The 16,712-nt window shown below is 55.4% G+C and overlaps 1 protein-coding gene across 1 annotated transcript; it reads left to right on the forward strand.

Annotated features, from left to right (window-relative positions):
• Positions 1-2,442: 2,442 nt before the first annotated feature.
• Positions 2,443-4,549, forward strand: LOC136995483 (uncharacterized). The gene has a single exon (XM_067316773.1). It carries the CDS (start codon positions 2,889-2,891, stop codon positions 4,431-4,433), a length of 1,545 nt encoding a protein of 514 aa, XP_067172874.1. The 5' UTR covers positions 2,443-2,888; the 3' UTR covers positions 4,434-4,549.
• The last annotated feature ends 12,163 nt before the right edge of the window (positions 4,550-16,712 follow it).

Consider the following 16,712-nt stretch of genomic DNA (forward strand, 5'->3'; position numbering starts at 1 on the left):
GTGCAAATGCTCCTTGAAGCCTTGTTCACTCCAGATGAAAAACACTCAATTCTGGATGTAAACCGTTGTTGGGCGGGAAAGGGGGGGTGTTCTGGCTGAGACATCAGAACCAGAGTTAACTAATCTGCAAATTCCGACAGGTTTAGAATCAGTTCCTGGAAAGTTATGGAGCTCTTCAGGAATGGATGTTGGACTATTGAAATCAGCTAGTCCAGTCTCAATCAAAACAAAGGGGGGATTACCTCCTGTGGTTAAACAATACCCTATCCCAAAGGAAGCAGAGAAGAGTATCCAAAAGCAAAATGATCACCATCTAAAATTGGGTATCCTTAGAGTTTGTGAATCCCCATTCAACACCCCGATTCTGCCAGTTAAAAAGAATAGGCAGGATTCTAAATGGCAATCCGGAGTATCGGTTTGTACAAGACCTAAGAGTTGTAAAACAACATGTAATCGCTCCGCATCCAGTAGTTCCTGACCCATCAACTATATTACCACAGATACCCCACTGGGCAACTTATTTTACCGTGATTGATTTAACAGCAGCCTTTTTTAGTATACCAGTAGCTGAGGACAGCCAAGATCTTTTTGCCTTCACTTGGAAGGGACAACAATTGACTTGGACTAGACTACCACAGGGATTTACTGGGTCTCTGACTATTTTTTTTTTTCTTTTTTTCACACATACTTAAAAATGATCTTGCAGATATCAAACTTCCAGGACATTCAGTGTTAATACAATATGTGGATGATTTGTTATTAGCAAGTAAAGATTACGAGACGTGTTTGAAAGACACTATTTCTCTATGTAATGCTCTTGCAGAGAAAGGGCATCGAGCATCTCCGTCCAAACTCCAGCTGTGTCAACAAGAGGTAAAATATTTGGGGCTTATCTTGAAGGAAAGACACAGATTAATTGATCCAGAACGGGTAAAGACAATTCTCAATATACCCCGACCTATAACAAAAAAGCAATTTAGGGGATTTTTAGGAGCTGTAGGATTTTGTCAGCCATGGATTCCTGGGTTGGGAGAGTTTACCAAACCATTGGTCCAGGCAACAAAAACGGAGGAGACAGAGCCTTTGACCTGGACTCCAGAAAAAGAGAAAGCTTTTACATCTGTAAAAAGGGTGTTGGTTTCAGCCCCGGCTCTAGGACTACCAGATTATAGTAAGCCATGTGAATTATTTGTTCATGAACGACGGAGTAGCAAGTGGAGTATTCAGTCAAAAACTAGGTCCTCAGCGTAGGCCAGTGGCCTATTACTTCACCCAACTAGATGCGGTAATCAAAGGCACTCCAGGATGCATCAGAGCGATAGCAGCTACAGCAGCCCTTATTAGAAAAACACGACCTGTAGTTTTGGGTCACCCAATGACTGTGTATGTGCCACAGAAGAAGAAAGAGAATTGGAAAAAGTGGGAAGCAGTTCAAGATGAAAAAGGAATTTGGACTATCAGGGGTAAGCCCATCCTTTCCTTAAGGTATTTACTTTCTACGGATAGGTGATATCATGATCATGGACATGGAGGAGCATCAACTGTTGCCTCATGTATTCTACAAACCTGAGCAGCTCCCGAGTGCATGTGGTTGCGAAATGCATAACAACAACCTGCCAAACTTGCCAAAAATTTAACGATACTTATCCAAAGATTAACAGAGGAGGCCGCCCAAGGGCTTATTTTCCATTCCAGCGTCTACAAATTGACTATGCTGACATGCCAGCAGCAGAAGGATTTAAACATCTCCTTGTGATAGTTGATCAACTAAGCGGCTGGGTGGAAGCCTTTCCTACCTGCAAAGCAGATACGGCTGCAGTGATTAAAGCCTTGTTAAAAGAAATTGTCCCTAGGTATGGAGTCCCAGAAACTATAGATTCAGATAGGGGTTCTCACTTTTCAGCAGGAGTTTTAGGGAAATTATATCAAATGCTAGGAATTCATAGAGAATTGTACACACCTTATCATCCCTAGTCTTGAGGACAAATTGAGAGAAAGAACAGAACTATTAAAAACAAGTTAGCATGGGTATGTACACAGGCAAGACTCAAATGGCCTAACGCCTTAAACTTAGTGCTGTGGGAAATTAGAACAACCCCTAGACAACTGGTAGGATTATCCCCAGCAGAAGTCTTATTTGGGCATCAATTGGCTATACCAGGAACTTATATCCCAGCTAAGACCAGCCTGTTGGACGGAGATGAACGAACGGCTAACCCAGTATGTTATAGGTATGCAAAAAAGGTTTGAAAATCTTAAAAAATATGCTCAATGGTATCAATCTACACCACCCGAAATACAAGTGCAAAATATACAACCTGGAGATAAAGTGTTGGTAAAAGTATTCCCACGAAAAAGTAAATTGGAACCAAAATGGGAAGGACCCTACACTGTATTGTTAAGTTCTTATTACACTGTTAAAATCCTAGGGAAAGAGAATTGGATTTTACCACTCACACGTGACACGAATGGCAGACCAAGAAGTGAGTACAGCAGGTGTCACTACAGAGCAATGAAGACAACCACGCATGCTCCGTGGATGTGCCTAATATTGTTTCTATACACAAGTTCCGGATGGATAAGTATACAGTTAATAAGACAAGATAATTATGATATACAAAATTATACTGAAAACAATACCAAAGGAAACCAAATTTGGTTTAGTTATTCAGGGATAGGAACGAATGAATTCAATTTAACCTTTTGTTGTATGTCAGCAAACTTACATGAAACAGTATTGACAGAAACTAAAAGCAAATGCTGTAAAAAAACAGTGTAAAACTGACCAAAAGTGTTGTATATCAGTATCTGCCAAAGGAGAAATAGAAGCCTGGGTCTCCTGTGTTAGCTCAGATCAATCAAAATTGACTCCCTTGGATCAATCCAGAATGACTCCCTCGAGTAAAGTGTCTCCCATAATAGTAAAGGCAGGACCATATGTAGTTAAAAATACGGGTCAACAACAAGTGTTATTTAATCCATCATGGTCTCTTAAACGAATAGAACTGTTAATGCAAATTAATATCTCTACAATCAAACCAGCTTGTTCACCATTCCTAAGAACGTCCTATACAGGATGGTTAGCATGGCTACGTGGACGAACCCTCGCCTCTTCAAGACAAACAAGGAGAGATGTAACCGGTATCATAGGAACAGGATTGGGAGTCTTAAATAGTATAGATGCCGAGGTACTCGTAAATAAATTGAGCACAACAACAGGTGACTTAAACAAATTAGAACACCCATTTCGGTCCTCCCTATTAGCACTGGGAACTAACCAATGGCTGTTGTCTGATGTATTGCCTCAGTGGGAAGGAATTAACGAAAGGGACCACCAATTGATTGTGGATGCACTTGGTGCAGTCCAAATTAATGTTTCTCTAGCTCTCAGTTGTATCCAAGCGCAACTGTGGATGCAATCTATGGTAGCAGCAATCATAAGGGAAGGTGAAGAGGGCACCTTACCCACTGAAATTCGAAAGGTAATTTGGGATAATGCAACTAAATTTGAAAAAGAATTCCAGTCCTGGTGGTACTTAGTCAATTTTACTTATAACCCCATCGATAATAAGGCCACAGCTTTTGTCTTAACAATACGCAATGCTTCGGTATACACCATATACCCGATCATTGCGCTGGGATTAAGCCACAACGGGACTATACTCTATCCGATAGAACATAGAGTATGGGCTCAACGAAACAGAAACAAATGGCAAACTGTTGATGTTAACGCATGTGTTGTACGGAAACAACAAGGATTTATTTGTGAGAGTAATACCATCAAAGCTCAAGACATTTGTCTTGATACGGAACAAAATGTTTGTCATTTTGAAATACACCCTGATGAAACCCCTGAAACTGTACTTGTATATATTGGAAAAGGGTGTGTCTGTATGAGAACTCTCTGTAATCTTATATTCATAGATAACATTACTGTAGACACAAGTAATCATTCAAATATTTGTGTTTGTAATTTTTCTAAAGTTATGGGCTGTGACTTTAATTATTCAGCTCCTGTTGTGTCTCATCAATTAATACAATCTAATTATACCTTAAGTCAAGATTTATTACCTACCCCCATCGGAATGAACCTTACATTGGTACAGAAACTACTACAACATGATGACCTGTGTCAACTGTTAAAACGCATCCGAAATAATGGACAAAAAACTCTAATCACTGTTCATCATGATGCGGAAGAGATACTCCATATCTTGGAAAGAGTGAAGAAGAATGGAGAATATCATTGGTGGGAGACTCTTCTGGGATGGTCACCAACTGCAACAGGGATCTATAATCACATGTTGCACCCAGTAATAGTTATGTTAAGTTTGACCATGTTATGCCTATTGCTTACAACCATATTGTATATAAGATTATGGAGAGTGATAGTACGCCTCGAAAGGCTTCGAGAACTCTGCTTAACATATTAGCAGGGATGCTTAATAAAAACAAAGGGAGGACTGTTAGAGAATATTGAACTGAAGCTGTCTAGAATTAATTGCTTAGCATAACTTGCTTAGCATTAGTAGCTAGATTTGCTGAAGCCTTAGGCCTCAGGCTGTGAACTTGCTGTGAACTTTTACTTAGAAAAGTAAAAGGGGGGCCCCAGAGCCGGTTCAAGCTGGAGGGATAAAGAAGTTACATGGACAGCAGGAGTAGCCAACCTTGAAGATAAGCAGCGGCCTGCCTAGAGACAATGAAGGGGCCCAGCGAAGAAGGGGAAGAATCGAGCTGTAATTATTACTATTGGTCCAAACTATCGCTTAAGGGGTGGGGAATTTAGATTGTAAGGGTATAATTGCCCAGGGATTTCTTTGTTCGGGGTCCCTCTTTGGAGGCACCCAGCTCGAGCTGTAATTACCACACATATGTCATTAAATTTTATTTTTCTTCAATCTGACTTCGAACTTCTGCCTCAGCAGGAACCTAGGGTCGGACCCTGTTATGGAGGCCGGCGAGCCTGATTTTCCATAACATTCCTTTCTTTGCTTTCTCCTAGGGCGTCTGTCAGCTAACGAGTAAAGAAGATGGAACGGCCTGTCCGCAGAGGAGAACTGACGCACGGTAAACGTGAATACGCTAGACCTCCGCTACGTCTCGGGCGTTTGTTTACGTCCGTGCGTTCAAATCTCTAGTTGCGCATTCGGGACGCGGCATCTGCCCGCTATCCGACTCCTCCGTGTAGCGTAGAAGGCGCTGTACAGCTGCCGGTCTCTACGGGAGGTTGTTAGTGAGAAGGAGAACGGCGTATTCCAGCTCGCGACCGCCAAACGGGCTCCTTTAGGTCCGCTTTCAGACTTGGGGCCTACTTCATCGGTCCGCTTGGACGTGGTTTCTTGGGGGGAACGCTAGTGCTTTCCCTGTGCTTTTCCTGCGTCGAAACCGGTAGTTTATAGGCCAGAGCGGTTATGCCGTACCTTCCTTTGAGAGGCGTTTCGTCCGCGTCTCGGGCTTCGGGGAAAATCAATTGGACGGAATTGCCGAAGGCGCGCCTTGAAATAGGCGGTAAATCTAGAAGCGTGTCTGAATCGCGAGGGGCTCGTAACTTGGTCTTTGTCCTCAACGTCTGCTTTTCTTTCGCTCTTATTGCAGGCTTCCCTCCAACGATCGGCGTCGCTGCGGCGTCTCGTGTTTCACGGGCAGCGGTCTCTGCTCAGTAAGGACGTGAGAACTCCTGCGCTCCCGGAGAGCCCAGGATCCCTGCTCCGGGCTGGTCATTTTAGGCCTTTGTGCGGAGCGTTCTTTCTAGCTACGCGCCCCGCGTGAGCCTCTCCTTCGGCCGTTTTCCCAAGGCGGCGGAAACGCTTCTGGGAAACGCCGTCGTTTCCGAAACGTTTCGCCGTGTCCTTGCCGGTAGGGGATACCGTGAGAGCGGGCAGAGGCGGCCGACGTCTGTGCGAGGAAAGAAGCGTGGCGCAAAGAAGGGACCTCTTTGGCCCGCCTGGTCCGCTTTAGAGAGTTTTCTTTTGGACCCGAAGATCGGGTCTGCGAGTGCCGCGCTCAGCGCACGCGTTTGTTCCCCCCCCCCCCCACCCCCGTTCTTTTAGCAAGACCGTGCGTGTCCTCGAGCTGTTTGTCCCGAGGGGGGAGTCGCTGCGGGAATTGCTGGGGAGGCCCTGACGGCGGGACGTGAAAAAGACGCCTTTGACCGCGTGCGTGCGGCCGAAGGAACGTCAGCCCAAGAATCCGAAGAAGACATGCCGCGTGCCAGCATCTCGTACCGTTTAATAATAAAAACCGAGCAGTCTGTCAAGCAAATAGCGCGGCTTGCTTTGGGCTGTTTATTTTGTTTAACGATCAGTAAAGGCGAGAGGTCGAAAGTTCTAAAGAAGAACGGCTGCTTCTTGGAACGCTTGCAAATTGTCCCGTTAAGTAGGTGGGTGGTTTTTTTGTTTTCGTTTTGTTTTTTTAAGTGCAGCCTCTGACTCTTTTTTGTCTGTGGAGTATTTTGCAACGATGTTCAAAGGAAAGCGCTGTTACTGAAGCCTCTAGGAGCAGCGGCTCGAGCACGACACGCGGCGACGCTGCGCCTCGCAGCAGGCGCTGTAAATAAGGGCAGATGAGCCGAGGCGAGGGTGGTGAAATGTCTGCAAAGGGCGGGCGGGGGGGCTCTGCAGCGGTGTGCGCGTGCCGGGGGCGGCCGCGCGCCCTGCTGCCCTCGGGGCGTCAAAAAAGCGGTACGGCACGATAAAGGGGGGCGCGCATGCGCACTGGGTTCCGCCGTGCTCACTGCTGCCACCCTGTGTCCAAAAATCGGTACTGCACCCTGTGGGGGGGGCGCGCGTGCGCACAGCGTTCCGCCGTGCTCACTGCTGCCACCCTGTGTCCAAAAAGCGGTACTGCACCCTGTGGGGGGGGCGCGCGTGCGCACAGCGTTCCGCCGCGCTCACTGCTGCCACCCTGTGTCCAAAAAGCGGTACTGCACCCTGTGGGGGGGGCGCGCACGCGCACAGCGTTCCGCCGCGCTCACTGCTGCCACCCTGTGTCCAAAAATCGGTACTGCACCCTGTGGGGGGGGCGCGCACGCGCACAGCGTTCCGCCGCGCTCACTGCTGCCACCCTGTGTCCAAAAAGCGGTACTGCACCCGGTGGGGGGGGCGCGCATGCGCAGACAGCCGGCGCGCACATGCTCAGTGCCGGTCGCCATGTTTGCTGCTGCTCTCCGCCGTTTCGGTAACGGGTAAGCGAATGGAGCGTGCTCGTCGCCCCTTCCCGGTGCTCTTGGAGCGGCCACGGGCTCGGGCAGCCTCGGGGCGCTCGCTGGGAGTCCCGGGCTGCCGCGGCGGGCTGCGGTTCGCACGCGTGAGCCGCCCGGCTGCAGCGCCGCGGCGCGAGCATGCCATTGCGGGTCTCGCCTCCCTTCGTGCTCCCCCCCGCCCCTCGGGCTCCCCGGCTCCCCCCCGCCCCTCGGGATTCCCCGCTCCACCCGCCCCTCGCGCTCCCCCCCGCTTCTCGGGCTCCCCTCGCGCTCCCCCCCACCCCCGCGCTCCCCCCCGCTTCTCGGGCTCCCCTCGCGCTCCCCCCCGCTTCTCGGGCTCCCCCCTGCTTCTCAGGCTCCTCTCACGCTCCCCCCCGCTCCTCGGGCCCCCCTGCTCCCCTCACGCTCCCCCCCCGCCTCTCGCGCTCCCCTCGCACTCCGCCCCGCCTCTCGGGCTCCCCTCGCTCCCCCCCGCCCCTCGGGCTCCCTCTGCTCCCCTCCCGCTCCCCTCGCTCCCCCCCGCCCCTCCCGCTCCCCTCGCTCCCCCCCCCCCGCGCTGTCCGAGCCGGCACGTGCGCGGTGCTCAAGCGTCACTGCCGCCGCAGTCCGTTGGCGAGCGGCGCATGCGCGGCGGCGGGGAAGCAAGATGGCGGCGAGCAGGGAGGGCGTTTTCGCTCGGCGGCGGCGGCGGGTGAGTGCGGAGGTGGCGTGGAGTGATGGATGTGGGGCCCCCGGGTGAGGCGAACGCATAGGTTCGGGGGGCGTCGGGCTGCATCCTGCCCGCTGCGGCCGTCGCTGCGTGGAGGCGGCGGTGCGGGGCGAGTGGGGGGGCGGGCTGGGACCCGGCGCCGCGCCGGGAGCGCGGGTGTGACTTTGCGTTTTGCGTGCGCGGCGTTTAGGGCGCCAGTTCGTTGGCAGCGCGGGCCGGGGCACGCGCTCGCCCCTGCGGAGGCGGCGCGGCGGAGCGGAGCGGGGGGGCAGGCGGGCCCCGGAGCAGGGTTGCGGCGCGGCGTCGGCCCTGTAGTGTTTCCAAACGGCTTACCCCGTAACGTACGATGCAAAGCGGTGTATTAAGACCTTTCCTTTGAGGGAAAGAAGGAAAAAGAAAGAAAGGGGGGAAAGAAAAAAAAAAAAAAAACCACGGGAAAGAGAAAAAGAACGCGTGTAAATCGAAGTGTTTTGTTGGAAGCGAAATGCAATTTTCTGTCTTTGTTACAGAGGCGGAACCGACAATAGCAAATGCTGACAAAGAGCAAAGCCGGACGAGCGAGCGGTTTTTTGCGCTTACTCCCGAAGGGGCGGGCTGAAAGGAGGAAGCAAAAATGCAGCAGCGGACCCTCGATCTCCCCAGAAGCTGCGACAGTAGGAGGCGTTCTGGCCCGGGTAACCAAGGTAACTCTTGATGCGGAACGTTCGTTCTTTCGGCCTCCCTCCCGGAGGCAGCGCTGAGGACTAAGCGACCCGTTGCTGCCCTGCGCCTCTTGTTAACCGTAGCTGCCTTAGTTTTGCTTCGGTCATTTGTATTTTGTTTTGTTATCGTACACGCGTACGTAGAAAAGGAAAGATAGGATATTTAATTTTTAGATTCGTTGCCACGGCTGAAGCTGAAGAGACAGAAAAACGTAAGCGAGCCGAAGTAATAAAATTAAAGGGAACCGAGCGAGAGCCGTCTCCGTCGCCCCGAAAGGGAAAGCCCGTTCCTCCCGGTGAGGAAGGTTCGCCGGTAATAGCGATCGGAATAACAGATGAGCGACATCTAACGGAAGGTGCGTACGCGTTACGGAAAGGACGCTGCGTCCATCCGTTTCCGTGCGCGTGACTCTCTGCATCTGTGAAGCGTCGTGCTTTAAGAGCTCCAAGACGGCAAATTCCCGTCTTCGGGGAACGGCGGTCAGGTGGCCAGAGAGAGAGGGAGAGGCAAGCGTGCGAATTGTAAAACGAAGAGGAAGGCTCATTTAGCGCGACCCCAGGTTAATTGCCTGGCAATGGTATTTGGGGCAGCAGGAAGACGGCAGCTCGAAGAAAAGGTAAAGCCTTGCGGAATTAGGACTCCTTCCTTCTCGTGTAGTAGATCCGCTTTTGTGCTTAGAAACAACTTTGGATTGTTAATTTCTGCTGAGCTTTGAATACGTCACGTCACGGACTCTTAGGCGACACGGGGGAGTTCAGCTGCGCAGCCTGCCAGAGGAACGTCGCCCACGAGGCCTCGCTAGCCTTGAGGAGCTGTAGGCGCCGATGCACGTGGCTCGTTCTGTCGGGCGCGCAGAGGTTTGCTTTGGCTGCCGAAATTTCAGCTTGGCTTTGCGCCCTGTAGCGGTGGTATTTTTGTATTTCTAAATTGTGTTAATGCTAGGCGTTCGGCACATCGGGGAACGACTGTGTGCTGCCGTGAAGAACTGCAGGCTCCCGCCCTCAGCCCTTTCTCGGCAAGTTATCGGGTGTCGAGAGCGGCCGGGAGACTCCGAATGCCGGCGGAAAGGTTCTCTGCCCGCTCCTGACGAGGAGCCTTCGGCCGCGGGAAGGTCGGCGGCGTCCTTCCCGGACTCGTGAGTAATAAGCCGCGGTTCGCGGGCCGGCAGGGCAGGGGAGGGGAGGGGAGGGGGGGGGAATAGCGCCTGGTAGCCCGGCGGCTCCGGCGTCGCCGTTGCTAGCGGGGCCCCGAGGTCCATGTGAAGCCTCAGCTGCCTGTCGGGAGCTTTGTTTTGGTGTGTTTACCTGGCAAAAGCAGCGAGGGAGGCCTCAAAGAAGAATTTTCGTGCCTAGGTGGGTAAGCTGCGACCCCAGCTGTCTTTGCCTTGCTTTGCCGCTTAGTGTCGTAACGGCGACTTGGGAGCCCGCGATAAAAACCGTTCCGGGGCCGAAGGGAGGCCCTGCGTTTGCCCCGCTTGGGAAACCGTCGTTAAAGCTTGGGGGGGGCCGAGCTCCGAAAGGAGACTCTGCCGGTGACCTCGGTGGTCCGATTCGTTTGCAGGCTGACGTTCCGAGGGCCGGCGAGTGGAAGAGGAGCAGCTCAGCCCGTTCGGTTGATTTCGGCGATCCTGTTTTAAGGAAGCGCGTAAGTGCAGACGGGGTCTGGGAGGCTTTTCGCCCGAGACGGGAAAGAGCGAGGAAGACTGGAGAGCGTGGAAAAACTAGGTGCCGCGGGTACTGAAGCTGTTAAGGGCTGAGAGAATTTGGGCTTAAGCATCTGAAAGGGGCTGCTAACGCGCAAGGAGCGGTAAAATACCATCGCTGGACAGCAGGCTCCTTTCCGGCCCTCCGTCCCCCTCTGCAGCCTTCTCGTTCTGTTTGTTTCTGTTCCTCTTTTCTGGCTGGGCTGTGCAGCGATCCCGGAAGGACGTGTCTTTTGAGGTGTGCCTTTGCGAAGGTGGTTCGGCTGCCTGGGGGGATGGATCAAAGCCTTTGAGGCTCCCTCCGATCTGTTTCATTTCCTTTTGAATTTCTTCCTTTCTTTGCTTTCTCCTAGGGCGTCTGTCAGCTAACGAGTAAAGAAGATGGAACGGCCTGTCCGCAGAGGAGAACTGACGCACGGTAAACGTGAATACGCTAGACCTCCGCTACGTCACGGGCGTTTGTTTACGTCCGTGCGTTCCAATCTCTAGTTGCGCATTCGGGACGCGGCATCTGCCCGCTATCCGACTCCTCCGTGTAGCGTAGAAGGCGCTGTACAGCTGCCGGTCTCTACGGGAGGTTGTTAGTGAGAAGGAGAACGGTGTATTCCAGCTCGCGACCGCCAAACGGGCTCCTTTAGGTCCGCTTTCAGACTTGGGGCCTACTTCATCGGTCCGCTTGGACGTGGTTTCTTGGGGGGAACGCTAGTGCTTTCCCTGTGCTTTTCCTGCGTCGAAACCGGTAGTTTATAGGCCAGAGCGGTTATGCCGTACCTTCCTTTGAGAGGCGTTTCGTCCGCGTCTCGGGCTTCGGGGAAAATCAATTGGACGGAATTGCCGAAGGCGCGCCTTGAAATAGGCGGTAAATCTAGAAGCGTGTCTGAATCGCGAGGGGCTCGTAACTTGGTCTTTGTCCTCAACGTCTGCTTTTCTTTCGCTCTTATTGCAGGCTTCCCTCCAACGATCGGCGTCGCTGCGGCGTCTCGTGTTTCACGGGCAGCGGTCTCTGCTCAGTAAGGACGTGAGAACTCCTGCGCTCCCGGAGAGCCCGGGATCCCTGCTCCGGGCTGGTCATTTTAGGCCTTTGTGCGGAGCGTTCTTTCTAGCTACGCGCCCCGCGTGAGCCTCTCCTTCGGCCGTTTTCCCAAGGCGGCGGAAACGCTTCTGGGAAACGCCGTCGTTTCCGAAACGTTTCGCCGTGTCCTTGCCGGTAGGGGATACCGTGAGAGCGGGCAGAGGCGGCCGACGTCTGTGCGAGGAAAGAAGCGTGGCGCAAAGAAGGGACCTCTTTGGCCCGCCTGGTCCGCTTTAGAGAGTTTTCTTTTGGACCCGAAGATCGGGTCTGCGAGTGCCGCGCTCAGCGCACGCGTTTGTTCCCCCCCCCCCCCCCCCGTTCTTTTAGCAAGACCGTGCGTGTCCTCGAGCTGTTTGTCCCGAGGGGGGAGTCGCTGCGGGAATTGCTGGGGAGGCCCTGACGGCGGGACGTGAAAAAGACGCCTTTGACCGCGTGCGTGCGGCCGAAGGAACGTCAGCCCAAGAATCCGAAGAAGACATGCCGCGTGCCAGCATCTCGTACCGTTTAATAATAAAAACCGAGCAGTCTGTCAAGCAAATAGCGCGGCTTGCTTTGGGCTGTTTATTTTGTTTAACGATCAGTAAAGGCGAGAGGTCGAAAGTTCTAAAGAAGAACGGCTGCTTCTTGGAACGCTTGCAAATTGTCCCGTTAAGTAGGTGGGTGGTTTTTTTGTTTTCGTTTTGTTTTTTTAAGTGCAGCCTCTGACTCTTTTTTGTCTGTGGAGTATTTTGCAACGATGTTCAAAGGAAAGCGCTGTTACTGAAGCCTCTAGGAGCAGCGGCTCGAGCATGACACGCGGCGACGCTGCGCCTCGCAGCAGGCGCTGTAAATAAAGGCAGATGAGCCGAGGCGAGGGTGGTGAAATGTCTGCAAAGGGCGGGCGGGGGGGCTCTGCAGCGGTGTGCGCGTGCCGGGGGCGGCCGCGCGCCCTGCTGCCCTCGGGGCGTCAAAAAAGCAGTACGGCACGGAAAGGGGGGCGCGCAGGCGCACGGCGGCCGGCCGCGCGCCCTGCTGCCCTCGGGGCGTCCAAAAAGCGGTACGGCACGATAAAGGGGGGCGCGCATGCGCACTGGGTTCCGCCGTGCTCACTGCTGCCACCCTGTGTCCAAAAATCGGTACTGCACCCTGTGGGGGGGCTCGCGTGCGCACTGGGTTCCGCCGTGCTCACTGCTGCCACCCTGTGTCCAAAAATCGGTACTGCACCCTGTGGGGGGGGCGCGCACGCGCACAGCGTTCCGCCGCGCTCACTGCTGCCACCCTGTGTCCAAAAAGCGGTACTGCACCAGGTGGGGGGGGGCGCGCATGCGCAGACAGCCGGCGCGCACATGCTCAGTGCCGGTCGCCATGTTTGCTGCTGCTCTCCGCCGTTTCGGTAACGGGTAAGCGAATGGAGCGTGCTCGTCGCCCCTTCCCGGTGCTCTTGGAGCGGCCACGGGCTCGGGCAGCCTCGGGGCGCTCGCTGGGAGTCCCGGGCTGCCGCGGCGGGCTGCGGTTCGCACGCGTGAGCCGCCCGGCTGCAGCGCCGCGGCGCGAGCATGCCATTGCGGGTCTCGCCTCCCTTCGTGCTCCCCCCCGCCCCTCGGGCTCCCCGGCTCCCCCCCGCCCCTCGGGATTCCCCGCTCCACCCGCCCCTCGCGCTCCCCCCCGCTTCTCGGGCTCCCCTCGCGCTCCCCCCCACCCCCGCGCTCCCCCCCGCTTCTCGGGCTCCCCTCGCGCTCCCCCCTGCTTCTCGGGCTCCCCCCTGCTTCTCAGGCTCTTCTCACGCTCCCCCCCGCTCCTCGGGCTCCCCTTGCTCCCCTCGCGCTCTGCCCCGCCCCTCGCACTCCCCCTGCTCCCCTCGCGCTCCCCCCCGCTTCTTGGGCTCCCCCCTGCTTCTCAGGCTCCTCTCGGGCTCCCCTTGCTCCCCTCGCGCTCCGCCCCGCCCCTCGCGCTCCCCCTGGTCCCCTCGCGCTCCCCCCCGCCCCCGCGCTCCCCCCCCGCTTCTCGGGCTCCCCTCGTGCTCCCCCCCGCTCCTCGGGCCCCCCTGCTCCCCTCACGCTCCCCCCCCGCCTCTCGCGCTCCCCTCGCACTCCGCCCCGCCCCTCGGGCTCCCCTCGCTCCCCCCCGCCCCTCGGGCTCCCTCTGCTCCCCTCCCGCTCCCCTCGCTCCCCCCCGCCCCTCCCGCTCCCCTCGCTCCCCCCCCCCCGCGCTGTCCGAGCCGGCACGTGCGCGGTGCTCAAGCGTCACTGCCGCCGCAGTCCGTTGGCGAGCGGCGCATGCGCGGCGGCGGGGAAGCAAGATGGCGGCGAGCAGGGAGGGCGTTTTCGCTCGGCGGCGGCGGCGGGTGAGTGCGGAGGTGGCGTGGAGTGAAGGATGTGGGGCCCCCGGGTGAGGCGAACGCATAGGTTCGGGGGGCGTCGGGCTGCATCCTGCCCGCTGCGGCCGTCGCTGCGTGGAGGCGGCGGTGCGGGGCGAGTGGGGGGGCGGGCTGGGACCCGGCGCCGCGCCGGGAGCGCGGGTGTGACTTTGCGTTTTGCGTGCGCGGCGTTTAGGGCGCCAGTTCGTTGGCAGCGCGGGCCGGGGCACGCGCTCGCCCCTGCGGAGGCGGCGCGGCGGAGCGGAGCGGGGGGGCAGGCGGGCCCCGGAGCAGGGTTGCGGCGCGGCGTCGGCCCTGTAGCGTTTCCAAACGGCTTACCCCGTAACGTACGATGCAAAGCGGTGTATTAAGACCTTTCCTTTGAGGGAAAGAAGGAAAAAGAAAGAAAGGGGGGAAAGAAAAAAAAAAAAAAAAACCACGGGAAAGAGAAAAAGAACGCGTGTAAATCAAAGTGTTTTGTTGGAAGCGAAATGCAATTTTCTGTCTTTGTTACAGAGGCGGAACCGACAATAGCAAATGCTGACAAAGAGCAAAGCCGGACGAGCGAGCGGTTTTTTGCGCTTACTCCCGAAGGGGCGGGCTGAAAGGAGGAAGCAAAAATGCAGCAGCGGACCCTCGATCTCCCCAGAAGCTGCGACAGTAGGAGGCGTTCTGGCCCGGGTAACCAAGGTAACTCTTGATGCGGAACGTTCGTTCTTTCGGCCTCCCTCCCGGAGGCAGCGCTGAGGACTAAGCGACCCGTTGCTGCCCTGCGCCTCTTGTTAACCGTAGCTGCCTTAGTTTTGCTTCGGTCGTTTGTATTTTGTTTTGTTATCGTACACGCGTACGTAGAAAAGGAAAGATAGGATATTTAATTTTTAGATTCGTTGCCACGGCTGAAGCTGAAGAGACAGAGAAACGTAAGCGAGCCGAAGTAATAAAATTAAAGGGAACCGAGCGAGAGCCGTCTCCGTCGCCCCGAAAGGGAAAGCCCGTTCCTCCCGGTGAGGAAGGTTCGCCGGTAATAGCGATCGGAATAACAGATGAGCGACATCTAACGGAAGGTGCGTACGCGTTACGGAAAGGACGCTGCGTCCATCCGTTTCCGTGCGCGTGACTCTCTGCATCTGTGAAGCGTCGTGCTTTAAGAGCTCCAAGACGGCAAATTCCCGTCTTCGGGGAACGGCGGTCAGGTGGCCAGAGAGAGAGGGAGAGGCAAGCGTGCGAATTGTAAAACGAAGAGGAAGGCTCATTTAGCGCGACCCCAGGTTAATTGCCTGGCAATGGTATTTGGGGCAGCAGGAAGACGGCAGCTCGAAGAAAAGGTAAAGCCTTGCGGAATTAGGACTCCTTCCTTCTCGTGTAGTAGATCCGCTTTTGTGCTTAGAAACAACTTTGGATTGTTAATTTCTGCTGAGCTTTGAATACGTCACGTCACGGACTCTTAGGCGACACGGGGGAGTTCAGCTGCGCAGCCTGCCAGAGGAACGTCGCCCACGAGGCCTCGCTAGCCTTGAGGAGCTGTAGGCGCCGATGCACGTGGCTCGTTCTGTCGGGCGCGAAGAGGTTTGCTTTGGCTGCCGAAATTTCAGCTTGGCTTTGCGCCCTGTAGCGGTGGTATTTTTGTATTTCTAAATTGTGTTAATGCTAGGCGTTCGGCACATCGGGGAACGACTGTGTGCTGCCGTGAAGAACTGCAGGCTCCCGCCCTCAGCCCTTTCTCGGCAAGTTATCGGGTGTCGAGAGCGGCCGGGAGACTCCGAATGCCGGCGGAAAGGTTCTCTGCCCGCTCCTGACGAGGAGCCTTCGGCCGCGGGAAGGTCGGCGGCGTCCTTCCCGGACTCGTGAGTAATAAGCCGCGGTTCGCGGGCCGGCAGGGCAGGGGAGGGGAGGGGAGGGGGGGGGGGGGAATAGCGCCTGGTAGCCCGGCGGCTCCGGCGTCGCCGTTGCTAGCGGGGCCCCGAGGTCCATGTGAAGCCTCAGCTGCCTGTCGGGAGCTTTGTTTTGGTGTGTTTACCTGGCAAAAGCAGCGAGGGAGGCCTCAAAGAAGAATTTTCGTGCCTAGGTGGGTAAGCTGCGACCCCAGCTGTCTTTGCCTTGCTTTGCCGCTTAGTGTCGTAACGGCGACTTGGGAGCCCGCGATAAAAACCGTTCCGGGGCCGAAGGGAGGCCCTGCGTTTGCCCCGCTTGGGAAACCGTCGTTAAAGCTTGGGGGGGGCCGAGCTCCGAAAGGAGACTCTGCCGGTGACCTCGGTGGTCCGATTCGTTTGCAGGCTGACGTTCCGAGGGCCGGCGAGCGGAAGAGGAGCAGCTCAGCCCGTTCGGTTGATTTCGGCGATCCTGTTTTAAGGAAGCGCGTAAGTGCAGACGGGGTCTGGGAGGCTTTTCGCCCGAGACGGGAAAGAGCGAGGAAGACTGGAGAGCGTGGAAAAACTAGGTGCCGCGGGTACTGAAGCTGTTAAGGGCTGAGAGAATTTGGGCTTAAGCATCTGAAAGGGGCTGCTAACGCGCAAGGAGCGGTAAAATACCATCGCTGGACAGCAGGCTCCTTTCCGGCCCTCCGTCCCCCTCTGCAGCCTTCTCGTTCTGTTTGTTTCTGTTCCTCTTTTCTGGCTGGGCTGTGCAGCGATCCCGGAAGGACGTGTCTTTTGAGGTGTGCCTTTGCGAAGGTGGTTCGGCTGCCTGGGGGGATGGATCAAAGCCTTTGAGGCTCCCTCCGATCTGTTTCATTTCCTTTTGAATTTCTTCCTTTCTTTGCTTTCTCCTAGGGCGTCTGTCAGCTAACGAGTAAAGAAGATGGAACGGCCTGTCCGCAGAGGAGAACTGACGCACGGTAAACGTGAATACGCTAGACCTCCGCTACGTCACGGGCGTTTGTTTACGTCCGTGCGTTCCAATCTCTAGTTGCGCATTCGGGACGCGGCATCTGCCCGCTATCCGACTCCTCCGTGTAGCGTAGAAGGCGCTGTACAGCTGCCGGTCTCTACGGGA

Source organism: Apteryx mantelli (assembly GCF_036417845.1).
Source record: "Apteryx mantelli isolate bAptMan1 chromosome Z unlocalized genomic scaffold, bAptMan1.hap1 SUPER_Z_unloc_2, whole genome shotgun sequence".
Lineage (NCBI taxonomy): Eukaryota > Metazoa > Chordata > Aves > Apterygiformes > Apterygidae > Apteryx > Apteryx mantelli.

What these genes read in the sequence shown, in the direction of transcription:
- LOC136995483 (XM_067316773.1), top strand. Translation starts at nt 2,889, where the DNA reads ATGACTCCCTCGAGTAAAGTGTCTCCCATAATAGTAAAGGCAGGACCA.